This window comes from Ailuropoda melanoleuca, chromosome 8, assembly GCF_002007445.2.
Source record: "Ailuropoda melanoleuca isolate Jingjing chromosome 8, ASM200744v2, whole genome shotgun sequence".
Lineage (NCBI taxonomy): Eukaryota > Metazoa > Chordata > Mammalia > Carnivora > Ursidae > Ailuropoda > Ailuropoda melanoleuca.
The window spans coordinates 128923468-128950844 of NC_048225.1; the positions used below are offsets into that span (position 1 = coordinate 128923468).

A 27377-nucleotide genomic window follows, 5' to 3' on the forward strand; every position below is an offset into this window, starting at 1 on the left:
ACCAGTCTTGACTCTACCCCTTAGGTGAGAGTTCTTTGAGAAATAGGGTGAAGTGTACAGATGTATTATTTTATATTTTTAGGATGAAATTTCTATGCTAACTTAATAAAATATCCATTTAATGGATAAATTCTTAGAAACATACCATCTACCTGTGGCACCTGGGTGGGTCAGTCAGTTAAGCATCTGACTCTTGATTTCGGCTTAGGTCATAATCTCAGGGTTGTGAGATTAAGCTATGTATCAGGCTCTGCCCTTATTGGGGAGTCTGCTTGAGATTTTCTTTTTCCCTCACTCTCTCTTCCCCTTCTTTCTCTCTAAAATAAATAAGTCTTTTTTTTAAAAAAAGAAAGAAACATACAATCTTCCAAAACTGAATTAGGAAGAAATAGAAAATCTAAACAGACTGATTGCTAGTAATGAAATTGAATCGGTAATCAAAAAACTGCCAACAAACAAAAGTGCAGGGCCAGATGTATTCAGAGGTGAATTCTACCAAACATGTAAAGAAGAGTTAATAACTATTCTCCTCAAACTATCCCAAAAAATAGAAAAGGAAGGAAATCTTCTAAATATATCCTACAAGGCCAGCATTACCCTGATACCAAAACTAGACGACAACATAAAGAAAGAAAACTATAGGCCAATATCACTGATGAACATACCTGCAAAAGTCTCCAACAAAATATTAGCAAACCACATACAACAATACATTAAAAGGATCATTCACCACAGTCAAATGAGATTTACTCTAGGAAAGCAAGGATGGTTCAATATTCACAAATCAATCAATGTGATATACCACTCAACAAAACAAATAATAAAAATCATGATTATCCGAACAGATGCAGAAAAAGCATTTGGTGAAATTCAACATCCATTAATGATTAAAAACTCTCAACAAAGTGGGTTTAGAGGTAACATATCTCAACATAATAAGGGCCACATATGATAAAGCTACAGCTAACATCATACCAATGGTGAAAAACAGAGAGCTTTTTCTCTAAGATCGGAGAAAGACAAGGATACCCACTCTCACCACTTTCATTCAACATCATATTAGAAGTCCTAGCCATAGCAGTAAGACAAGAAAAAGAAACAAGAGGCTTGCGTATTGGTAAAAAAGTTAAACTATCACTTTTTCCAGATGACCTGATACTACACATAGCAAATCCTAAACACTCCACCAAAATATACTAGAAGTAATAAATGAATTAGTAAAGTTGCAGGATACAAAATTAATACCCAGAAATCAGTGGTGTTTCTATACACTAATAATGAAGTAGCAGAAAGAAATTAAGAAAATAACATCATTTACAATTACACCAGAAAGGATAAAATACCTAGGAATAAATTTAACCAAGGAGGTGAAATACCTGTACTCTGAAAACTATAAAACATTGATGAAAGTAATTGAAGATGACACAAACAAATGGAAAGATATTCCATGCTCATGGATTGGAAGAATTAATATTGTTAAAATGTCCATATTAGCCCAAATAATCTATAGATTCAATGCAATCCCTATCAAAATACCAACAGCATTTTTCACAAAACCAGAACAAATAATACTAAAATTTGTATGGAACCACAAAAGACCCCAGAGCCAAAGCAGTCCTGAAAAAGAAGAACAAAGCTTGGAAGTATCACAATTCCGATTTCAAGATATGCTACAAAGCTGTAGTAATTCAAACAGTATGGTACTGACTAAAAAATAGACACATAGATCAATGGAACAGACTAGAGATCCCAAAAATGAACCCATGATTATACAGTCAGTTAATCTTCAACAAAGGAGACACGAATAGGGGCACCTGGGTGGCTTAGTCAGTTAAGCATCTGCCTTCAGTTCAGGTCATGATCCCAGGGTCCTGGGATTGAGCCCTGTGTCGGGATCCCTGCTCAGTGGGAAGCCTGCTTTTCCCTCTCCCGCTCCCCTTGCTTGTGGTCCCTCTCTCGCTGTCTCTCTGTCAAATAAATAAATAAAATCTTTAAAAAAAAAAAAAGGCAAGAATATACAGTGGGGAAAGGAAATCTCTTTATTTTATTTTTTTAAAGATTTATTTATTTGACAGAGAGAGAGAGACAGCCAGCGAGAGAGGGAACACAAGCAGGGGGAGTGGGAGAGGAAGAAGCAGGCTCCTAGCAGAGAAGCCTGATGTGGGGCTCGATCCCAGAATCCTGGGATCACGCCCTGAGCCGAAGGCAGAAGCCTAACGACTGAGCCACCCAGGACAATCTCTTTAATAGATGGTGCTGGGAAAGCTGGACAGCTGCATGCCAAAGAATGAAACTGGACCACTGTCTAACACCATACACAGAAATAAATGTGAGACCTTAAACCATAAAAATCCTAGAAGAGAGCATAGGTAGTAATTTCTCTGACGTCAGCCAATGACATTGAACATTTTTCTAGATGTCTCCTGAGGCAAGAGAAACAAAAGAAAAAAAACTATTGGGACTACATCAAAATAAAAAGCTTTTGCACAGGGAAGGAAACCACCAACAAAACAAAAGGTAATCTATGAAATAGGAGAGGATATTTGCAAATGATGTATCTGATGAAGGGTTAATATCCAAAATATTTAAAGAATTTATATACCTCGGGGCGCCTGGGTGGCACAGCGGTTAAGCGTCTGCCTTTGGCTCAGGGCGTGATCCTGGCGTTACGGGATCGAGCCCCACATCAGGCTCCTCCGCTATGAGCCTGCTTCTTCCTCTCCCACTCCCCCTGCTTGTGTTCCCTCTCTCGCTGGCTGTCTCTATCTCTGTCGAATAAATAAATTTAAAAAATCTTTAAAAAAAAAAAAAGAATTTATATACCTCGACACTAAAAAAACTAAGTTCGATTAAAAAATGGGCAGAGAACCTGAAGATACATTTTTCCAAAGAAGACATCCAGACGGCCAACAGACGCATGAAAAGATGTTCAACGTCATTCATCATCAGGGAAATGCAGATCGAAGCCACAATGAGAGATCGCCTCATACCTGTCAGAATGGTTAAAATAAGTAAGAGAAGAAACAGCAAGTGTTAGTGAGGATGTGGAGAAAAAGGAACCCTTGGCACTGTTGGTGGGACTATAAATTGGTGCAGCCACTCTGGAAGACAATATTGAGGTTCCTCATAAAACTAAAAATAGAACTATCTCATGATCCAGTAATTCCACTACTGGGTATTTAAAGAAAATGAAAACACTAATCTGAGAAGATGTATGCACCCCTATGTTTATTGAAGCATTTTTTACAATAGCCAAGATATGGAAGCAACCCAAGTGTCCATCAAAATATGAATGGGTAAGGAAGATGTGATGTGTATGTACACACAGATGCACAGGAATATTACACAGCCATAAAAAAGATGAGATCCTACCATTGTGCCAACATGGATGGACCTAGAGGGTATTATGATAAGTGAAATAAGTCAGACTGAGAAAGACAAATGATTCTATACAATTTTACTCATATGTTGTATCTAAAAAACAAAATAAATGAATAAATAAACAAAAAGCACAATCAGTCCTATCAATACAGAAAATAAGATGATGGTTGCCAAATTGGTGGGGGTGGATAGGCAACATGGGTGAAGAGGAGTGGGAAATACAGGCTTCTAGTTATGGAATGAAAAGTCATGGGAATAAATTTACTACGTAGGGCACATAGTGGTACTATAATAGTGTGCTATGGGGACAGATGGTAGCTACACTTCTGAGCACAGCATAACATGGATGTCCAATCTCTGTGTTGTACATGTGAAACCAATGTAACAGCGTGTGTCAACTATACTCAGATTTAAAAAACATATATCCGGTTAAAATGCTTATACAGCTACTTGTTCAATACCTTTTATGTGCCCAACATTGTACTAAATCCACTAAGGAGGAGACATTCTCTTTTCAAATTTAGGTAGAAGATACTCTCCTCTCTGAATAATTTTACATAACTAGAAAGCATAAGAAGAATTAATACACTCTTACATGTGAAACATTTGACACATTCAGACAGCATTAGGAGATGAACTAGTGTACAAATGAATGGTAGAGGTGAGTATTGCCGGAACTTAGAGCATGTGGAAGTGGTTGTAGTCTGGAACGATTGGCTATTAATGGGTAAGGTGACACATAAGTTAGGCCTGAATGATAGGATCTAAATGAATATAGAGGTTGAGAAGCGTCCAAGTGAGAGGCGTCATGTACATGTCTCCTGATGTGGGAATAAAGTCTAAAGTCATTTTCAGCAATCAACCAGTTTTCACTTTAGAGAACTATTGAGTGCCCTCACCAATCAAGGATTCATTTCTTTGAATGTCATCAGGCTGTAAACCCTGTGGAAGTGGCATTGGTGACGTGGCAATCTGTGAAGGAAATGGTGTTTGAAGGGGGCCCCCGTCCATGGATCTTGGAGCCCTCCCGATTCTTTTTGGAGTTGAGCATGGAGAAGACAGAGAAAATTGAATTAACACAAGTCTGGCTGCCAGCTAAGAGAAAACAGAACCAGTACATCTACCGGGTCTTGTGCCTGGATTTAGGAGAACAAGTAAGTAGGAAAATCATCTTTTTCTAACATTTCTTTTAGCAGTAATACCCCAAATCTTTTGTACTTCTAGCCATTCCTTTTCAGATTCTAATGGATTTTATTTATAGACTCGATAGGAAAATTCTTTTTTTCCTTCCAGATTTTTATTTAAATTCTAGTTAGTTAACATAGGAAAATTCTAACTATTGATTAAAGGTTTTTTTTTTTAACTTTACTATTCTTTAAATGTACTCAAAGATTTCACTCATCTGAGAATTCTAACAGTCCACTAAATGGTTCAAGATCCTTTTGTAGTAATGAACTTATTTCAGTCACTTTATCGCTATAATTCATTTGCTTGTTGTCTAGACTAGAGAATATATGGTTTCCCACCTCCAAAAAATGCAAGGAAGGGAAAGTTCAAGCATCATCTGTTAGCAGTTTTGATGGATTAGCAATTATGAGTGGTGAGCAATTTTGAAGAACTAGTTAGATCTGTGCAGATAAGATACTAAGTGTGTTGCCCTTTATCAGTTGAATTAGTTTTATTATTTTAGAGGTAGTGACAGATCCACTCCCAGCTGTGCCCTGCTTCTATCAAACCAGTAACAAAAGTTTGCGGTTTGACTAGGGTTGAGAATTCAGTGTATGACTCTGTAACCAGCCCACAAGGAATTGATGTATGGTTTTAACTTAAGAAGAACTGAGCTTCTTTCTAACATCTCTTGTGAACTTTGTTGTGTATGTGGCTGGCTGTCAGGAGTGTCAGAGTCCTCATCCCTGTTGGGGTCCTCTTCTGTCCCCACATTCTGTTACTCATTTGGTGCTTCTACCAGAGAAAGGTCGAAACACAAAATATTTTTTCCACTTTTTACCAACTGATAACAAAAGATTTGGTGGAGAAAAAGACTGAAGTAGTTGGTCAGAATTAGATTTTTTAATATTCCCTTTGTTTGTAAATATCCATGATACCCTTGTTTCTCTTAGCCACATGATTAAGAACTATGATGATTATAGTGTCCAAAGGGATCCTGTACTGGGGTTTGAATAATTCTGACATGTGTACATTGGAACAACCGACATCAAGTACCTACCCACAGTTGCCTCTTGCTCTGCTCTTTCCTTAAAGGCTCTGACATTCCGAATTGGAAATCACCCAGGTGTCCTGAACCCTAGTCCAGCTGTTGAGGCTGTGCAGGTACGCTTCATGTGTGCCCACCCTGCCAGCATGTCAGTAACCCCAGTGTACAGAGTGCCACCTGGTGCCCAGCCATGCCCTCTGCCACAGCACAACAAACAACTGGTAAGTACAGTGTTTCCATCTAACTTGGTACTTTTGTCTTCCACACCTTAGAGATAAATGGTCTGAAACACAGCTTTTGTCTTATTAAAGTGGAGGAAACATTTGTTATTCATTCTCTGACAGTGTAAAGAGATAATTAAACTAGGTTAGAATTGGCTATACTTAGTGACACTTAGTGACTTAGTTTGCTTACTGTACGTAGGGACATAGCTTGTAATTATGGCAATAAACAATGGAGATGTCTTTAAACTTCCAGATCTTTTATTGGCATTATTGGTAAGTAACAGAATTTATTTCTACTCTAAATCCACCGTGAAGAGTAATGATAAGCAATAATATAACTAGTAGGGATTAAGGAATAAATGAGTTTTCTAACCTAGAAACTAGAACATCAGACTGTATACTAAATGAGGTAGACTTTAATTACAAGCATAGGAGAATCAAAGTCCTTTCTTAGCCTATGTAGAACAGAACAGTCAATTATTCCTGTTTTACAGATGGAGAAACTGAGACTCCGAGAGGTTGAGTAATTTCTTCAAAAGCATAAAGCTAGAAAATAGCATATCCTGTTCGACTCCAAAGCACATGTTATTAACTTTTATACTATTCTGTCTTTTTATTATGAAAGAACAAGAATATGAGATGTACAGGTTAGGAACTCATTTTTTTCAGAACTAAATTCCACATGAAGTATTATTTGAAGTTTATAAATGATGTACTTCTTTTAAAAAGATATTTTTAGTTCAGAGAGAAAGAGTGTGGGGGAAGGGGGAAGGGAAGAGGGAGAGAGAAACTCAAGCAGACTCAGAGCTGAGCATGGAGCCCAATGCGGGACTCCATCCCACAACCCTGAGATCAGACCTGAGCCAAAACCAAGAGTCTGACACTCAACCGACTGCGTCACCCAGGTGCCCCTATAAATGATTTGCTTTTTGAAAAAGGACTTAGATGGAAGAGAATAAAAGTTATCCATATAATTGTCATTCAGTGTCACTTTTTTCATTTGAAATAATTTAAATTTTTAGAAAATTTGCAAGAAAAGGGGCGCCTGGGTGGCTCGGTTTTGTGTCTGTACATAGGGCCTATCCTGGAGGATATTTCATGTACACTTGAGAAGAGTATATTCTGGGGTTGGGTGAGGAGTTCTATAGATGTCTGTTAGGTCTATTTGGTTTATGGTATTATTCAATTTTTCTGTTTCCTTTTTGATCTTCTGTTTGTTCTGTCCATTATTTAAAGTGGTATTGAAGTCTCTGACTGTTATTGTTGAATTGTCTATTTCTCCCTTAAATTCTGTCAGTTTTGCTTCATGTGTTTTGGGGTTCTGTTGTTAGGTGCGTATGCATTTATAATTGTCATATCTTTTTGATATATTGCACCACAGTGCAATTCTGACACTACCTGGAGTTTGCCCAAACTGCACAATTTTAAGGGTACAATTTCCAATAAAACTGCCCTCACTTCAGATGCCAGCCACAGGTTCAGGGATCCACAGGCCACCCACATTTCTTTTTTTTTTTTTTTTAAGATTTTTTTAATTTATTCGACAGAGATAGAGACAGCCAGTGAGAGAGGGAACACAAGCAGGGGGAGTGGGAGAGGAAGAAGCAGGCTCATAGCAGAAGAGCCTGATGTGGGGCTCGATCCTGCAACGCCACCACCCACATTTCTAACCAACTGGCTATAAATTTGAGGATTCCTACAGTCACTTCGGATTCAGTAATTTGTTAGAGTGACTCACAGGTACAGCTTTATTATAAAGGATATAAGTCGGGACCTGTGAGATGAAGAGATACATAGGGAGAGGTGTGAGAGGGCCCCAGATCTGGAGCTTCTGTGCCCTCTACCCATGGAATCAGGTTTGTGTGTGACACATCAGATGTCATCTCTCTAGTGACGTGGTTTGGTTGGTTTTTCTGGCCTGACCAACATCCATCCTGAATCATCTCAGTATAAATAAACTCAGGTGTGGTCTGTGAAGCCCACCATGAATAATGGTTACATTCCCTATTACTCAGGAAATTCCAAGGGTTTAGGGGTTAATTCATAGAAACTGAGGACAAAGGCCAGACAATTTCTTTATTATATAACGTTCTTTTATCATTCAAAATGTCCTTCTTTGTCTCTAGTGACAATTTTTGTCTTAAAGTCTTTTTCTGATCCTAGTATAACCACTCTAGCTCTCTTTTGGTTACTGTTTGTAGGGCATATCTTTTTTTTTTTTTTTCATCTTTGTATTTTGACTCTTTGGTCTTTGAATCCGAAGTGTGTGTCTTATCACAGCGTAAAGTTGGATCATGGATTTACATTTAATGTAATTAAATGATTAGGTTGGATTTACACCTGTCATTTTGCTATTTGTCATATGTCTTTTTTTGTTCCTCTTCCTTCACTTCCTTTTGTGTTAAATAAATTTTTCTAGTGTAACATTTTAATTCTCTCATCCTTTTACTATTTTACATCGAGTTATTTTATTTGTTGTTACTCTAGGGAATACAATTAACATCTTTTTTTTTTAAAGATTTTATTTATTTATTTGACAGAGAGAGACAGCCAGCGAGAGAGGGAACACAGGCAGGGGGAGTGGGAGAGGGAGAAGCAGGCTCACAGCAGAGGAGCCCGATGTGGGGCTCGATCCCAGAACGCCGGGATCACGCCCTAAGCCGAAGGCAGACGCTTAACGACTGCGCCGCCGAGGCGCCCCTACAATTTAACATCTTAACATTTAACAATCTAGTTTGGAATAATACCAACTTAATTTCAGTAGTGTACAAAACCTTTGTTCCTATTAAACTCCATTTCTTCCTGTTCCTTTGTGCTGTTATTGTCATAATCTTTATACATGCATGCCCATCAAACAGATTTATAATTAGTGCTTTATCCATTTGTCTTTAAAATCAGGCAGGAGAAAAAAAGAATTACAAGCAAAAGTACATTTATGCTGTCTTGCATATTTATCTATGTAGTTATCTTTATCAGGCTCTTTATTTGGTCCTTCATGGGGATTCAGGTTACTGTCTAGTGACCTTTTATTTCAGCCTGAAGGACCCCCTTTTCATTCTTGTAGGCAGGTTTACTAGCAACAAATCCTCTCTGGTTTTGTTAGATCTAGGAATGTCTTAATTTCTCCTTCATTTTTTAAAAAGATTTTATTTATTTATTTCTTTATTTGAGAATGAGAGAGAGCACAGAGGGAGAGGGTGTAGGAGAGGCAGACTCCCCACTGAGCAGAGAGCCCAATGCAGGGCTCAATCTCAGGACCCTGAGATCATGACCTGAGCTGAAGCCAGATGCTTAATTGACTGAGCCAGCCAGGTGTCCTCTCCTTCATTTTTGAAGGATTATTGTGCTCAATATAGAATTCTTCGTTGGCAGTCTTTTTCTTTTGTTACGTCTTCCATGGTTTATGATAAAAAATTAGGTGTTAATCTCATGTCATTCTTTCTGCTTTTATGATTCTCTTTCTCTTTGACTTTGGTTATGACATGTCTAGATGCACATCTCTTTGAATTTATCCTACATGGAGTTCTTTGTGTTTCTTGGATGTTTAATATTTTTCATCAATTTGGGAAGTTTCCAGCCATTATTTCTTCAAATATAATTTCTTCCTCTTTTTTTTCTCTCTTTTCCTTGTAAGACTCTCATTTTTCATATATTGATAACACTCGGTGGTGTCCTATGGGTCTCTGATGCTATTCATTTTTCTTCATTCTTTTTTCTTTCTGTTCATCAGACTGGATAATCTCAGCTGGCCTGTTTTCTTCTGCCTGTTCAGATCTACTGTTTAGTTCCTCTAGTGAATTTTTCATTTCAGTTATTATACTTTCCAACTTCAAAATTTATTTTTGGTTCTTTATTGATATTCTCTATATGCTAAGACATTGTTTTCATACTTTCCTTTAGTCATTTAAACCTGAGTTTCTTTAGTTCTTTGAACAAAATAGTTGATTAAAAGTCTTTGTCTAGTAAGTCCAGTGTCAGAGCATCTGCAGGGATAGTTTCCTTTTTTTTTTGTTTGTTTTTTTAAAGATTTTATTTATACAGAGAGCGAGAAAGAGAGAGAGAGAGTAGAGAGAGGGAGAAGCAGTCTCCCTGCTAAGCAGGAAGCCTGATGCAGGGCTCAATCCTAGGACCCTGAGATCACAACCTGAGACGGAGGCAGCTGCTTAACCAACTGAACCACCCAGGCGCCCCAGGACAGTTTCTATTAACTGCTTTTTTTCCTGCGTATGGGCCACAGTTTCTTGTTTTTTTTTTTTTTAAGATTTTTATTTATTTATTTATTTATTTATTTGAGAGAGAGAGCACAAGCAGGCAGCAGGCAGAGGGAGAGAGAGAAGGAGGCTCCCCACTGAGCAGGGAGCCTGACATGGGGCTCCATCCCAGGACGCCAGGATCATGACCAGAGCGGAAGGTAGATGCTTAACTGACTGAGCCACCCAGGCGCCCCTACTTTCTTGTTTCTTTGCATTTCTGATAATGTTTTGTTGAAAACTTGACCTTTTTTTTAGATTTTATTTATTTGATAGAGCACGTGCATGCTCACAGGCAGGGAGAGCAGCAGACAGAGAGAGAGGGAGAAGCAATCCCCTGCGGAGCAGGGATCTTGATTCGGGGCAAATACCAAGACCCTGGGATGATGACCTGAGCTGAAGGCAAATTCTTAATGGACTGAGCCACCCAGGCGCCCCAAAACTTGACAAATAGCATAATCTAGCAATTCTGAAATCGTATTGTTCCCCTCACTAGGTTTTGTGGTGTTTTTTGTTGTGGTAGTTGTAGCTCTTCAGTGACCTTTCCTAAACTAGTTATGTAATGTCTGTATTCTTTGTCCTCTGTGGCCACTGAAATCTCTGCTTGGTTAGCTTTGGGATCAGCTAATTGTTGGATATCAATTTCCTCAATTCCAGGTATTTTGGGGGGATTATATTAAATTTTTATATAAATTCAGAACAACTGAAATTTTTATGATGTTGAGTCATCCTAGTCATCCTGTCCAAGAACATTTATATTTTCTATATATAATATAAATATAAATATATATAATTTAAATATATAAATTATATATATATAAATATCAAATCTAGGTCTGAAATAAAAAATAAGTATAAAAATATTTTGAGGGTCATTTGGGGAAAATTGTATATTAGATAGTATTGAATTAATATTCTTATCTGTGATAATATTGTTTTTGTTACTTAGAATGTTCTCATACATAGGAATGCATGCTAAAATATTTACAGGTCAAGTCTCATGATGCCTACATCATTTAGTAAAAAAAAAAATACATACAAATGGAGGGGGGAAGTAGAGGGAGAGAAAGATAAGGCAAATGGTGGATCCAGTTGAGGTGTGTATACTCATACTAGTCTTTCAGCCTATTTCTAGGTCTGAAAATTATCAAAGAGGGGCTCCTGGGTGGGTCAGTTGGTTGAGCATCCAACTCTTGATTTCAGCTCAGGTCATGATCTCAAGGTCATGAAATTGAGCACCATGCAGGGCTCTGTGCTCAGCAAGGAGTCTGCTTGAGATTCTCTCTTCCCCTCTACCTCTGCCCCTCCCCCCACAAATAAAAAAATAAACCTTAAAAAATAATTGTCAAAGAAAAAAGAATAAACATGAGCTGTAGCTTCAGGGGTGTCTCACTGCCTCCTAAGCTATTGTTTGTTTCTTTTTTATTTTTTTATTTTGTTTAAAGATTTTATTTATTTATTTGACACAGAGAGAGAGCATGCACAAGCAGGGGAGAGGCAGAGGGAGAAGCAGACTCCCCACTGAGCAGGGAGCCCGATGCGGGACTCTTCTTGCCCAGGACCCCGAGATCATGACCTGAGCTGAAGGCAGATGCTTAACTGACTGACCCACCTAGGCGCCCCTCTTTTTTTTTTTTTTTTTGAATGCAGATTCCTGTATCAAGCCTGAGGGACACAGTTCTGGAACTGGCAGTGTTTGATCAACACAGGAGAAAGTTTGATAATTTCAGTTCACTAATGCTGGAATGGAAATCCTCAAATGAAACACTAGCTCATTTCGAAGATTATAATTCAGTGGAGATGGTAGCAAAGGATGATGGCAATGGGCAGACTCGGCTACATGGTATTATGGTGACTTACAAATGCTTTTATATATCTGCTAAGTGTTTCTGCGCTAAGTATTTCCCTTGGTGACAGTTTGTTTCAAATTTTGTCATATCTCTCTTCATTTTTGATCATTGTATGTTTTAGCAAACATACATATAGATTTCTTGATTGCAAAGGCAGGGTCTAGGATCCAACGTTTCTCATAAGAACAAAAAATTAATTTTTTAAGTATTAATTGCCTATTATTTGCCTAATATTATGAAAATTTCATTTATTAGAAAATGTTTATTGAGTGACTGCTACATATAAGACCCTGTACTAGGCACCTGAAGATGGAATGGTACATGAGATAGTCATGGCCTCTGCCCTCATAGACTTTATATAAAATTTTTTTTTAAGATTTCATTTATTTATATATTTATTTTAGAGGAGGGGAGGGGCAGAGGGAGAGGAAGAGAGAGACTCTCAAGCAGTTTCCCTGCTGAGTATGGAGCCCAATGTGAGGCTCAATCTCATGACCCTGATCTCAAGACCTGAGCCAAAACCAAGAGTCAGATTCTTTTTTTTTTTTAAGATTTTATTTATTTATTTGACAGAGAGAGAGAGACAGCCAGCGAGAGAGGGAACACGCAGGGGGAGTGGGAGAAGGAAGAAGCAGGCTCACAGCAGAGGAGCCTGATGTGGGGCTCGATCCCATGACGCCGGGATCACGCCCCGAGCCGAAGGCAGACGCTTAACCACTGTGCCACCCAGGCGCCCCAAGAGTCAGATTCTTAACCAACTGAGCCACCTAGGTGACCCCCTCATAGACTTTAAATATTACAATTGTGTTAGGTGTTTTGAAGTACAAATATTAGGTGCTTGAAGAGTTATAGCAGAGAACCTAACCTAGTTTAGAACAGCGAAGGCTGCCCAAGAAAGTAACATTCATGCTGAGACCTGAAGGGGCCACAGAAAGGGGAGACAGAGTGAGCAGAAGAATAAGGTGAGTGAATCTTACAGAGGGATCAGAGGCACCAGCAGGAGTTCTGAGAAAGCAGCAAGCCATCACATGTCATCAGTCCTCAATCCTCTGCTTGTATCACATTTGCTGATTCACGAAAGCCAGTCACCTGCCAAAACCGACTCAGGGTGGATAAGTACTGCTCAAGGGTGTGGGTACCAGCAAGCATCGTTCACTGCAGGCCTGTAACGTGGAAGTTTGCCACAGAGCAATCCCAAAGGTGAAGAACAAAGAGGTACAGAGGGTAACTTTTAAGTTTCTGGCATGAACATTTGGATGGATGGTGTAACCATTCATGGAATAAGAAATGCTAGAGGAGAAATATTCAGCCTTCTCCACACCCACAGGGAGCTCACCCACAGGACAAGTCTAAGAACTTAGCTAGAGAACATGGCAGCAAAATACTCATGTGTATGTAACACTGTAATACTCTAATGCCAACAATATGGTACACTTAGTGTAAAACTAAGAAGGAGGGGCACCTGGCTGGCTCAGTCAGTGGAGTGTGCAACTCTTGGTCTCAGGGTTATGGGTTCGAGCCCCACATTACATGCAGAGATTACTTAAAAATCTTTAAAAAAAAAAAAAGTGGTAACAAGGAAAGAGATGCTCCTTACATGCTGTAACAATCAACCACCAGATACCATCAGTGCTACTTCTGTTTTCTGATTTCATCCCTTCCTCTAGCTCCATCACCGTGTCCTCATCATGTCTGTCCCACGTTATTGCAGTAGCCTCCCGGCTGACCTCCCTATGTCTGTGCTGCCCTCTAATCTGTCCTCCACACTACTATCTAGTACAGCTTTCTAAAGTACAAATCTGAACCTCTTTCTTAAAATTCCTGTTTTGGGGCACCTGAGTGGCGCATTCAGTTAAGCATCCGACTCTTGTTTTTGGTTCAGGTCTTAATCTTAGGGCCAAGAGATTGAGCCCTGCATCAGGGTCTGAACTCAAGGGGGAGTCTGCTTCTCTCTCTCTCCCTCTGCCTCTCCCCTTGCTCACTCACTCTCTTAAATAATAAATAAATAGATCTTTTAAAAAATTGTTTTGGATACTATGGACTGAACTCTCGGACATGACAAACACTGCACTGAGTACATTACATGGATTTTCTCACGTCATCCTCATACCGACCATGAGACACTGACAGTATTATTCCCATGATGTCAGTATGCTTATTCATCATATATTGAGTTCTTACTGTATTCTAGGGACAGTTTTAAGCTCTGAGATTACAACAGTAAAATAGGTGAGGCAGCAAGCTCTCTGACACCAGAGCCCATCCTCTCAACCACTGACTATACTGTCACTGCACCGCCTTCAGGGCCTCCCCATATCTTTCAGGATAAAATTCTATGTTGCAGCTTAACATACCAACCCCTGCCTACCTCTCTGGCTTCACCTGCTCTTATTACCCATGTATACCCTACATTTTTCTCACACTCAACAACTTTATTTATTTATTCATAAAAAAATTTTAAGGTTTTATTGTTTTAAGTAATCTCTACCCCCAATGTGGGGCTTGAACTTATGACCACATGATCAAGAGCTGCACGCTCTTCTGGCTGAGCCAGCAGGGCACCCCCACTCAACAACTTTATATCCTTAGCCACAACAAGGCTTCTCGTGTACCTCTTCCCTTTCATGTGTTTATGTTTTCTTTTTTTGTATCGTCTCTGGTCTGAAACGTTCCTCTTGCCGTCTGTGAGCGTTCTGTTCCGCTATGTTACCATCCTAAGGGAAGTACTCCCTTCCTGTGCTCTGTACCCACTGCTTGAGCAGTGCTCACCACACAGTATTGTGGGGGTTGGCTTACCTCGCAGTCACCACACTGAAGCTGCAGGCTTCTTTGAAGGCAAGGATTGTGTTTTCTTCTTCATCTTTGCATCCTAATTACCTGGCATAGTACCTGGTATGTAGTAGTCCCTCAATAAACTTTGTGGATGGATGGATGGATGGATGGATGGATGGATGGATGGAGCATCATGAGAAGCTGTGTCACACATTCAGGCATGATCATACTGTTGTGTTGAGGATAAAACAAGAGTTGACTTAAGTGGCAGATTTATGTTAAAGTTTTAAAAAGAAAGAAAACAAAAGAATGAATAGGTAAAACAGGGTCGGATTATAGAAAGTTTCAAATACTAGTTAAAGGAGTTTGAGTTGTTCTAATGAGGAATACCTGTTTAAAGTGGACGAGATTCGGGGCACCTGGGTGACTTACTCACTGAAGCGTCTGCCTTCGGCACAGGTCATGATCTCAGGGTCCTGGGATTGAGTCCTGCATCAGGCTCCCTGCTCGGTGGGGAGCCTGCTTCTCCGTCTTCCCTGCTTGTGCTCTCTCTCTCTCAAATAAATAAATAAAATCCTAAAAAGTAAGTAAATAAAGAGGACGAGATGTGATGTTCACATTTATAGGACAGCTTAGAACAGCAAAAGGCCCTGAAGGGTCGTATCTTTATTTTTCACTCCAATTTTTATTTTTTAAAAGATTTTATGTATTTATTTGAGAGAGAGAGCGCACAAGTGGGGGAGTGGAGGGGCAGAGGCAGAGGGAGAAGCAGACTCCCTGCTGATCAGAGAGCCCAATGCAGGGCTCGAATCCAGGACCCTGGGATCGTGACCTGAGCTGAAGGCAGACACTTAACTGACTGAGCCACCAAGGTGCCCCCTCACTCCAACTTTTAAATCAAACAAAAGTTTCCCCATACACTTTGTCAGTCTGTGTTTGGACCCACAGACCATTAGAGCTGGAAAAGATTGTAGATTTTGCCTGGCCCAATCCCTCATTTAATAAAGAAAGTGAGAAATAAAGTGGTTGCCCAGAGTCACATAGGAATATAATAGCAATCAACACAAAAACTCAGTTTTCTGTTTCTTGTGTATTTCCCCACGAAGTATTTTTTCCTTCCTGCAATAGAACATCATTTGGAAAAAATTAGGATGCAATTTGATTTTCAGGAGACACTTTATATTCTACATGTTATTGTTTCTCACATGTCTCCAGGTCATCAGGTCCTTAAAGTACATCAGTTAAAAGGGACTGTACTCATTGGAGTCAACTTTGTGGGCTACTCAGAGAAGAAAAGTCCAGAGGTAAGAAATAAAAATCACTGAAATTTAAGGCTCTTCATTTGTAACTTAAAAAAAAAAAATCACTTGCAACTAATGTAAATCTGAGAACCATGCACATCTCTGATTCTGTTATCTTTGGCATGTGAAAGAACACTGGAATCTTCTCTCAGCTGAGGAGTTAAAAGTTTATACTCACCTTTGTGGTTGTTGTGCATTTCTAGAAACTTTCCAACTTGCCCAGGTCTGCAGCTGTGGAGCTGCTCCTAGTAGACGATGTAACTATACTGCCTGAGAACGCCACCATCTATAACCACCCTGATGTGAAGGTGAAAGTTGGACGGGTCTAGCGAAATGGGATCCAACTGGGGGGAAGAGTATGAGGTTATTAAGATTAATAGTATGGCAATAAAAAAAAGCTCACTGATGTGTTGAAAATCACTGATAAGCATATGTAACAGGTATAATAATTAGGTGCAATATCCTTGGTAGTAATACTGTAATAATCATAGTTTGTCTTCAGTCCACTGACCTTAATCTTTTAATCCCATACTCTTCCTTAAATAGGTAGGACTTGTTTTCTCTGAATTATTTATAAACCAAAGAGAATAGAGTGTTTTGTGTCTGATCTCTCCATAGGAGATATTTAACCTTGTGGAAGGATCTGGTTATTTTCTGGTCAACAGCAGTGAGCAGGACATTGTCACCATCACTTACATGGAAGCAGAAAGCTCTATCCAGGTGAGGTCTAGAGATAGTCCCAAGTTGATAGTCTCAGGTCAAAGTTCATCCTTATGAGAATGATTGGAAAAATTCCATTGTATGTCTCAGACTTAATATTATAAAGGTAACATTTGCCTCTTTTTTTAACCTTCATAGGTTCTCCAACCCAAAACAAGCTTGTTTTGTTTTTTTTTTTCCAGCTGGGCAATTTTTGTTTCTGATTGAACTGAGACAGTGTAGAAGACCTCTAATTGTAAGATTTCCATGAAAAGAAGGTTCATTTCTATAAATTTCAATGCACAGAACTGTGTGGATAATTAATTGTACCATTGACTTCATAACCTGAGTATATGGTGTTTTTAGCCAGGATATGACAACTCAATATATTAAGCTATCTTTGTAGTCAGTATGCAAGGGATTTGCTTTTAGTTGACTTTTAGTAATAAAAATAATACCTTATATTAACATATGTGGGTATTTCCTTTCCTTCTAAGAGGTCAAAGGAATCTAACTTACCTTGGTCATAATGTTTAAGGAGGGGAGATTGCAGCCCTGTGTCCGGGGTGTGAAAGTACCTGCTCTGCCGGGCAGGGTCCACAGCACGTGACAGAAAACCAGGTTCTCTTCATGCTTCCTGCCCCACTGGTGATTTTAGCACACATGGACTGGATTGTCTTCATGAAATCCCCTCCCTGTTCCTAACGAAGAAGCTGCATATGTACGTTGGATTCTGCTCGAGTCCAGTCAACTTAAACTTTGCTCTCTGTCAGTTAATATTTGTTACGGGTGTATATTGTGCTGTGCCTGAAACACATAACGTGACCTCTCAGTTCCCGTCACAGAGGAAGTAAGTTGTTGTATTTTGTGCTTTGAATGAAAATAGTTGCTTTGATTATGTTTGGAGCATGTGTGCTTCCTTACCCAGCTTCCATCTTCCTTCTAGTTAGTTCCAGTACACCCTGGATTTCTCACCTTGGAGGTCTATGATCTGTGCTTGGCTTTCCTGGGTCCAGCAGTGGCCTACCTCAGGGTGTCAGACATACAGGAGCTGGAGCTCGATCTGATTGATAAGGTGAGAGACGTTTGCAGTTTCACATTAGAGAAGCAGGCCTCATTCTTGCCCTGTAGCCCCACTTTATACAGTCTGTGTGGCTCCTGTGTGTGCAGCAGGACTTTCAGTGATGTTAATGGAAATACCTGTCTTTAAAGAACAACATGCCAGCGTTATAAGATGACTAGGGTATTGAAGAGCAGATAAACCAGCACGTGTAGGTTAGGGTTATTTGATTAAAGGCTGACCAGGAGCATTCAGCACAAACAAAAGTTTGTCACCCTCAAAGAGTTAGGCTGTCCTTGGTGAACGAGACACTTCTACTAAAATTACCTTTTTTTTTTTTAACTACTAGGTTGAAATAGGTAAAACGGTGTTAGTAACCGTAAGGGTTCTTGGCTCTTCCAAACGCCCGTTCCGAAATAAATACTTCAGAAACATGGAGCTTAAACTGCAGTTGGCTTCTGCCATCGTCACCCTGACGTGAGTGCCGCCTCAACACTTCCTTCTCCCCAAGCTGAACATCAAGAGTCCACTCTCCCTGCGTTACTTCACATTTTCTTCTTTCCTTTTCTGTCACAATGCCTTTCAGCCTGTACTCTCCCCCATATTTGGCTCTCTACAAAGTACCCCTTCCACGTCCTCAGATGTGTTGTTTAGGGATAAACTCACGTGTTTGTGATTTTTTCCATTTTATGAAACTTCTCCTTGGATGGTATCCTCTGGGGTGCTTCAGGATGGAGGACCTTCAAAAATCTATCTAGAAGCAGAGGTGCTGGTATTCCCCTCTGCAAAGGTGGAATACAGCAATTCCAAGGTGCTTTAGTATCTGCAATTTTGCCAGTCTTATGTTTATGTTGCCCTTATTTCTTTGGGGCCTTAAAACAAATATTTAGCCTTCAGGAACTTCCTGCCATTGCCATGAACCTTGTCTTGACTCTGGAAATTTATTTTCTGGTGGTTCCCTTTAATTAGAGTTAAAATGAACAGAAAATGTTATGCATCTTAGAAAGAAGCATAACTGGCTACTCTTAAAATCAAATCTTTTTTTTTTTTTTTTAATGATTTTATTTATTTATTTTGGGAGGGGGTTTAAGGGGAGGGAGAGGAACTAGCAGACTCCTTGCAGAGCCAGCAGGGGGCTCCATCCAACGGCTCCAAGACCAGGACCCAAGCCAAAAGCAAGAGTTGGACGCTCAATTGACTGAGCCACCCGGGCGTCCCAAAATCAAATCTTTCTTACCTAAAAATACATACGTCTTTGCAGGCTAATGGAGGAACAGGATGAATACTCTGAAAGTTACATCCTTCGAGCTGTCTCGATTGGGCAAACCACACTCGTGGCTGTTGCCAGGGACAAGATGGGGAGGAAAGTCACATCGGTTCCTCGCCAGATTGAGGTAAGGAAATTATCTCATCCAGAATTAATACCTCATCTTATTTAGCTGCATTCATCTTTTTCTGTTTAGTTTGTGCAAGTTAAAAATTATTTGACTAAGTAAAATGATAGTTGTTTAACTCTTGAAACAATACGTGATTTGTTTTAGGGTTTTTTTTTTCTGTATAAAAGTAATATATTTCTTGTAGAAAATTTGGAAAGCAAAAGAAATAATAAAGATGCACAATGAAAATCACCTGCAATTCCACTCCTTAGAGGCAACCATTCCTTATTAATATCCTTCACTTCTTCCCCATGCTTATTTTAACATAGATGAATCATACTGCTTTTTTCATCCTAATCCTGTATCAAAAGTATTTTTTATGTCATTAAAAGATCATTGCTGGCCATGAGCTGGCAATTGTTGAAGCTGGGTAATAGGTACCTGAGAGTTCATTATACTGCTCTCTCTACTTTTATATATGTTTGGGAAAAAGTAAAAAAGAAAGATAATTATAAACATATCGTTAATGACCACTTTTATTCCAATGAATGGGCATATAATTTTTTAAGTATTCTCATTTATAATTTTTTGCTATTATAAATAAAATGTGTGTTTATAAATAAAGTAAAATGCATGTCTGTGTATAGGATTTTTTCTTTAGAATGAGCTGCATGATCATTTATTACAAAATTGATTCTAGTCCATCCCTGTTGTCTCTTTGGTCTTCTCCTTCAAGGTGTTTCCTCCATTCAGACTTGTTCCAGAGAAAATGACACTGATCCCAGCTAACATGATGCAGGTGATCTCAAAGTCAGGAAATATGATTTATCCTTTCTCTTCACCCTGCTCTGCCCCACCCCAACACACACGCACACCCTTCTTCCTATTGGCCTCCTCTTGTCTACTCCTAGCCAAGTACAGCAGGATCTGATAAAGAAGAAAAATTAGTACTTTCCTGTCCCCTAATGAACAGGATATAACCTACCTCTCGGAACCCCATAGATCATGTGTGGCGCTTGTGTTTCTTCTGCATTTGAGTTGATGTGGGATATGTCCATTGGAAGTGGGGGAGGGTAAGAGGTCAAACTGCTTGGACAGAATGTTGGGAAAAGAGATGTGATTTCTCCCTATGTTCCAGGCATTTACTGGCATGTTTAAATTCCAGGTAATGTCTGAAGGTGGCCCCCAGCCCCAATCTATCATTCACTTCTCTATCAGTAACCAGACTGTGGCTGTTGTGAATAGGAGGGGGCAAGTTACAGGGAAGGTAGTCGGCACAGCTGTGGTTCATGGCACCATCCAGACAGTAAATGAAGATACTGGCAAAGTCATTGTGTTTTCCCAGGTATTGGTTCTTTGCTGTGTTCTGCTTCCACTTTTCTATCTGGGAACCATATTGGGGCATGTGGGGTGGTGGTGAGGAGGGTGTCAGCAACTCAGAAGAAACCCTTTGAGTCCCTTACCTGACATTCACTTAACCAGGCTTGGGAAATACGTAATCTTTAGTGACAACCCCACAGAGTATTTGGCGTTATTGTAAGACATAGTCCCTACCCTTAAGGAACTGTTTAAGGAACAAACACAGACACGTCTATGGCGTGTTCTTTTGTTGAACGCCCACACAACAACAAACTAGCTACCGCCAGCACCCCGCCCACTGCACAGACACCCCTCAGCCCGGGCTCGCTTCTGCCTGTTGAGCAGGATGAAGTGCACGTTGAGGTGGTTCAGCTGCGGACTGTTAGGATCCTTGCAGCTGCTACTCGACTCATCACAGCGACTGAGGTCGGTAAGGTGGCTCTGTTCCCGGTGTTCTCTGGTAATGCCAGCTGGGCAGGACATAAAGCACAGCACTGCTGCTTCTTTTCAGATGCCAGTTTATGTCATGGGAGTGACCAGTACCCAGACCCCTTTCTCCTTCAGCAATGCCAACCCTGGGCTCACATTCCATTGGTCCATGAGCAAAAGGGATGTATTGGATCTAGTACCCAGGCATTCAGAGGTATGAATGTGTCTGCTTGTTGTGTCATCTCAGGGACATAGATAGTAAATTTACCTTATTTCATCAAGTTTGAGACTGACTTCACTTTCTAAACTATACAGTGTTGGGGCACCTGGGTGGCACAGCGGTTAAGCGTCTGCCTTCGGCTCAGGGCGTGATCCCGGCATTATGGGATCGAGCCGCACATCAGGCTCCTCTGCTATGAGCCTGCTTCTTCCTCTCCCACTCCCCCTGCTTGTGTTCCCTCTCTCGCTGGCTGTCTGTCTCTATCTCTGTCGAATAAATAAATAAAAAATGTTTAAAAAAATAAAAAATAAACTATACACTGTTACTCTTTATCTCCTTTTCCCCTTGTTCTGTGAACTCTAGAAACCTACAAATCATATGAAGAATTCATTTTGAGTACTCAGATAATGCTATGTAATTTTTAATATACTTTGCTGGAAGGAATTCTCAAAAACAATGTTTCCTTAATACTGTATTTGTGAGCATTTGTGTTACATGAGTAGTAACACGTTATGAACACGAAGTATGTATACAGGCACGCTTCAGATGCTACGTGTTTTTACCCATGGAAGTGTTGTGGCAACCACAGGTCTATTGGTGCCATTTTTCTGACAGCATTTGCTCACCTGTATCTCTGTCACATTTTGATAATTCTCACAGTATTTCAAACTTTTCCATTATTGTTTTATTTGTTATGGTGACCTGTGATTGATCAGTGAGTATGATTCACTGAAAGCTCAGACGATGGTTAGCATTTTTTGGTAATAAAGTATTTTTAATTAAGATACCTACATTATTGGGGCGCCTGGGTAGCGCAGTCGTTAAGCGTCTGCCTTCGGCTCAGGGCGTGATCCCGGCGTTCCGGGATCAAGCCCCACATCAGGCTCCTCCGCTAGGAGCCTGCTACTTCCTCTCCCACTCCCCCTGCTTGTGTTCCCTCTCTCGCTGGCTGTCTTTCTGTCACATAAATAAATAAAATCTTAAAAACAAAGATACCTACATTATTTTAGACATAATGCTATTTGTTGCACACCTAATAGACTAACCGTACAGTGTAAACATAACTTTTGTGTGCACTGGAAAAGAAGAGAATTTATTTGACTCACTTTATTGCACATTGGCTTTATTGTGGTGGCCTGGCACTGAGACTGCAGTGTCTGAGGTGAGCCTGTGCTCTGTGATAAGTGAAAATAGCTTTGATGTCTCATAGCATGAAGCCTTACTCAGAAACCTGGAAAAGAACAGAAATAATAGGAAGGGAGGGAGGAAGGAAGGATGGGAGGAAGGAGTGGATGCGAAGGGAGGGAGGGAGGAAGGAAAGGAGGGGAAGGAAGGAAGGAAGGAAGGGGATGCTCGGGCTAACTTTACCTAGTTTACAATATTGTCACTGGATGGTCAGTTTGAGAGAACCCACCCAAGGTGGTCTGGGGACAGTGGCAGCCACTTCGATCCTTAGGAAGAAGGAACCTGCAGCCAAGTTACCCAGTATGTCACGACTCAGTGCTCACCAGAACAAAGAGTGAGAGGTAGATCTTGGGGGCGAACAGGGAGGTTACAGGAGCTAGAATTAATAAGGTATTTCTAGAGCCAGCTAAAAAGAAAAGAGAAGTCTGAAGAAAAGTTACAAAATCTATTTGTAATCCTTCTAAAATTATCCTAGATCTGTAGTCCAGAGAAACTCTGGTGTTTGGGTCTTCTATCTTTATGGGCTTCCCTGAGCCTGCTTATACTCAGAATTGAGGAGAGATGGAACTGTACTTTGTTTGGCAGAGTTCTGCACAGGGATTCAGCTCTTTTTCTTGACTAGCAAATAGAGATCGTGTGAAAAGAGGGGATGGCGTAGGCCTTTAGCATCTGTTCTATTTCTCCCTTCCTCCAACTTTATCTAAAGCCCAACTCTTGTCTTTAGGAAAAGTGATTGAAAGCCACATACAGAGTTTCTCCTCCTGCGTCAGACCCTGCAGGGTGAGCAGAGCCGGCCCCACATGGAGGTCTCCTGTACTGTGGTGCCAACATTCAGAGATTCACTCGGATCAAACATATTATAAACCACTTGTTCTTTAGCATAAAGCTTCTTTCCAGACAACTGATTGAGATCTGCATAAAGGAAATGGGAATTTTTCTGTGGGGGAGGAAGGAAAGGTGATTTTGGAACTTGGGACTCTGTGAGTCGAGAGCTGGAAGAAGGGTCTTGAGGGCTCGCTCTGAACAGAAAAAAGGCAGGAGGAAGAGGACATGAAATGAGTGCTCCAGAGGTAGGCAGGTGTCTACTCCAACATCTGTCTTAATGTTTGCCCTGCCTTCCCGATGGCTTTTTACAATCTGGGCCAGAGTGGTGGGGAAACAGTAGGGAGATGGTCCGCTAGTGTGAGCATAGTCCTGAAATAGCTCTCCTTTCTTGTCCTCTTCCTTCCTTGCTACCACTCTGAACTCCAGGGGTAGATGGTCTCACTTCTCCCAATTCAAGTTCTATCTGAAGCCATTTTAGAAACCCCTTCCTTCATTTTCATTCTTCTGTCAATGGATTGACTTCAGGATAACATGAGACTCTCACAGAGACTTGCCAGAATGAGTTGAGTGCTATACACAGAGTGTACTTTCGGGGTGACTGTGTTGCTGGGAATATGAAAAGAAAAAACTATGAAAATAATACCTGGTTCTCTAGTTCTTTTATACAGATGTAGCATACATTTTCTTTATCATTACAACACAGAGGGAAGGGCACAGTGATTATTAATGAATATTTCTTAATCCATTCCTGACTGTTTTCCAGGTTTTCCTACAGCTCCCGGTAGAGAATAACTTTGCCATGGTTGTCCACACCAAAGCGGCTGGTCGGACCAGTATCAGAGTCACTGTCCGCTGTATGAACAGTTCCTCTGGGCAGCTTGAGGGGAATTTGTTGGAACTCTCTGATGAAGTTCAGATCCTGGTAAGGTCCCAAACCTAAATCTTGTTTTTCTATATCAAGGAGAAGAAAGTTATATTCTCTTATCATCCATAAGGAGCTTGATCTGGCTAGAGGTAGAGAAATTGCTAGAGGGAGTCCTAGAACAGGCTCTTAGTTTCTAGATCTTTGTCATTCTTGTTAATTGCGTCTGTATAAGTATTGATATCAGAAGCTGTAAGAATGTGCAGTCCCCTCAACTCCCCACACAATAAACACAAAATATGAAACCATAATCACTAAAAAGGGATTCGTTTCTGAGCTGCTCCGCCTAACATGGATACTGTGATACCATCCACTTAGGAGACCTAACCCTAACTTCCAGTAAGATGTGAAAGCATGAATGGTTGGTTTCTACAGATGTTCTCAGGCTGAAAGCCCTGTTGTTTGTAGTGTTCAAAAGAAAAATGATCATTTGTGGGGGGCAAATAAGTTTCTGTACCTCTGAATTTAGTACTGATTTTTTTTTTCTATTTTTCTCCTTTATTTTGGTTTTGTTTCTCTGATTCAGTTAGGGATAGAGGAGAGAGCATTTTACTAGGAAGTAGAGAACCTGAATAGTGTCCCTTGTTAATTTATTATTTTAGGTTTTTGTTCTCAAATCTCTTTTCAGGTTACCAGAGCTAAAATTAGAAATTTCAAAATTATTTTGGGGCGCCTGGGTGGCACAGAGGTTGGGCGTCTGCCTTCGGCTCAGGGTGTGATCCCGGCATTGTGGGATCGACCCCCACATCAGGCTCTTCCGCTATGAGCCTGCTTCTTCCTCTCCCACTCCCCCTGCTTGTGTTCCCTCTCTCACTGGCTGTCTCTGTCTCTGTCAAATAAATAAATAAAATCTTTTAAAAAAAATTTCAAAATTATTTTATACCTAATATCTAAGTGATGTAGAGGATGTGGTCGGTCAGTGTAGCTTTGTCAGAAGCAGGGCTAACATTAGATTTGTATTCTAGAATACCAAGGCGTGTTTTAAGTGTCTGGCTCATTTGGAAAAGAGTATCGTGGACCCTCAGGATAAGCTGAAGTGAGGTGGACGTTGATTTGTAGTTGATACGCGAGCAAAGGTCATCATTTTGTCTTTTCCAGAAATGAGAAAGACATTATTTTCTCACTTCAGGTTTTTGAGAAACTCCAACTGTTCTTTCCAGAGTGCCAGCCTGAGCAAATTCTGATGCCCATGAATTCCCAGCTCAGACTCCACACGAACAGGTGAGGAGAATGGGGAAGGGCAGGCCAGCTTCCAACCTTACCCTTAGGAACATGGAAAGAACTCTTTCCTTCTAGGTGATTTTTCTAACCCACAAATAAGTTTTTTTTAGCTGAAGTGAAATTCGTGTTACATAAAATTAACCATTTTATTTTTTTTAATTTTTACTTTTTTTAAAGATTTTATTTATTTGACAAAGAGAGAGACAGCCAGTGAGGGAGGGAACACAAGCAGGGGGAGTGGGAGAGGAAGAAGCAGGCTCATAGCGGAGGAGCCCGATGCGGGGCTCGATCCCAGGACTCTGGGATCACGCCCTGAGCCCAAGGCAGACGCTAATGACTGAGCCACCCAGGCGCCCTGAAATTAACCATTTTAAAGTGGACAATTTAGTGGTACTTAGTGCATCACAGTATTGTGCAACCATCACCTCTAATTCCAGAACCTCTTCATCACCACCAAAGGAGACTGTACCCATCAGCAATCACTCTCTGTTCTCCCCTCCTCTCAACCTCTGGCAGCCACCGATCATCTCTCTCTGTGAATTTAAGTCTTCTGTGTATTTCATTTATTACATGGAATCATACAACATGTGATCTTTTGTGTTGGCTTCTTTCAGTTAGCATGTTTTCGAGGTTTATTCCCATTCTAGCATGTATCAGTGTTTCATTCCTTTTATTTGTTTTTTTTAAAGATTTTACCTATTTATTTAAGAGCGAGAGCAAGTACAAGTAGGGGGAGAGGCAGAGGGAGAACGGGGAGCCTGACTTGAGGCTCTATCCCAGAACCCTGCGATCATGACCTGAGCCACCCAGGTGCCCCTATTTAATTTCTTTTAATGACTAAACAATACTCCACAGTATGGATATAACATATTTAGTTTATCCATTCATCTACCGTTGGACATTTGGGTTGTTTTCACCTTTTGGCTGTTGTGAATGCTGCTGCTGTGAATATTCACGCACAACTGTTTGTTTGAATATCTGTTTTCAATCCTTTTAGCCGAATTTATTATTTTTTATATTTTTTTAAGATTTTATTTATTTATTAGAGAGAGCGAGCAGAGAGAGAGAGAGAGCACGAGTGAGAATGGAGGGGCAGAGGGAGAAGCAGGCTCCCCGCTGAGCAAGGAGCCCAATGCGGAACTTGATCCCAGGACCCCAGGATCAAAGGCAGATGCTTAACCAACTGAGCCACCCAGGCGTCCCAAGTGGAATGATTTTTTTAATGATAAATATGTGATGGGATGTGATTTTTAAAGAGATAGGCATAAGCCAGAGGCAGACTTTTACTTGAACAAATAAGCACACAACATGGAGAATGGCAAGCAATTTCCTCAGAGTACAGTCTCTAACTGGCAACCTCCTTTCCTTCTGGTCAGACCCAAGAGATGCCACTTGTTCCATTTGTTCCCTAGGGAAGGGGCCGCCTTTGTGAGTTCCCGTGTTCTCAAGTGTTTCCCTAATTCATCTGTCATCGAGGATGATGGTGAAGGGCTCCTGAAAGCTGGTTCCATTGCAGGTACTGCTGTGTTGGAAGTCACTTCTATAGAACCTTTTGGAGTCAACCAAACAACCATAACTGGAGTTCAGGTGAGTTCAGGGACTTACTCAAAAAAATAAAAGGAATACCATGGCCTGAAGAGGCAGATTTCCTGGTTTAAGAACTAGGAACTTCCTTGGAAGTCAGAATGAACTGTAAGATAAGAGGACAATCTTGACATGGGTATAAGCCATCAAATTAAAAGTGGCCTTTAGAGTCCTTGTTATAACAGGGATTCGCCTCAAATTGGTATACTTTCTGAGCAGTGTTGGTAAAAGGGTGTGGGAGAGGGTAGAACTATTGCTATCAAAATTAGGCTTTGTTATTAGAATTAAATTTAGTCTAACATGGGGCGCCTGGGTGGCGCATTCAGTTAAGCGTCCAACTCTTGGTTTCGGCTCAGGTCTTGATCTCAGGGTTGTGAGATCGAGCCCTGTGTCGGGCTCCACGCTGAGCATGGAGCCTGCTTGAGATTCTCTCTCTCCATGGGGTGCCTGGGTGGCTCAGTTGGTTAAGCATCTGCCTTCACCTCAAGTCATGATTTCAGGGTC

At 40.5% G+C, this 27377-nt stretch overlaps 1 protein-coding gene across 1 annotated transcript in view; it reads left to right on the top strand.

Annotated features, from left to right (window-relative positions):
• Window positions 1-27377, top strand: part of NUP210L (nucleoporin 210 like) — a 73596-nt gene that overhangs the window by 30194 nt on the left and 16025 nt on the right. Inside the window, exons 15-30 of the mRNA XM_002922534.4 lie at window positions 4314-4535; window positions 5644-5817; window positions 11721-11913; window positions 15908-15996; window positions 16197-16301; window positions 16612-16713; window positions 17639-17767; window positions 18102-18229; window positions 19014-19146; window positions 19865-19927; window positions 20294-20473; window positions 20833-20913; window positions 20999-21130; window positions 23910-24068; window positions 25198-25289; window positions 26702-26876. Coding sequence (XP_002922580.1) covers window positions 4314-4535; window positions 5644-5817; window positions 11721-11913; window positions 15908-15996; window positions 16197-16301; window positions 16612-16713; window positions 17639-17767; window positions 18102-18229; window positions 19014-19146; window positions 19865-19927; window positions 20294-20473; window positions 20833-20913; window positions 20999-21130; window positions 23910-24068; window positions 25198-25289; window positions 26702-26876 — 2157 coding nt within the window. The remainder of the gene's footprint in view (window positions 1-4313; window positions 4536-5643; window positions 5818-11720; window positions 11914-15907; window positions 15997-16196; window positions 16302-16611; window positions 16714-17638; window positions 17768-18101; window positions 18230-19013; window positions 19147-19864; window positions 19928-20293; window positions 20474-20832; window positions 20914-20998; window positions 21131-23909; window positions 24069-25197; window positions 25290-26701; window positions 26877-27377) is intronic.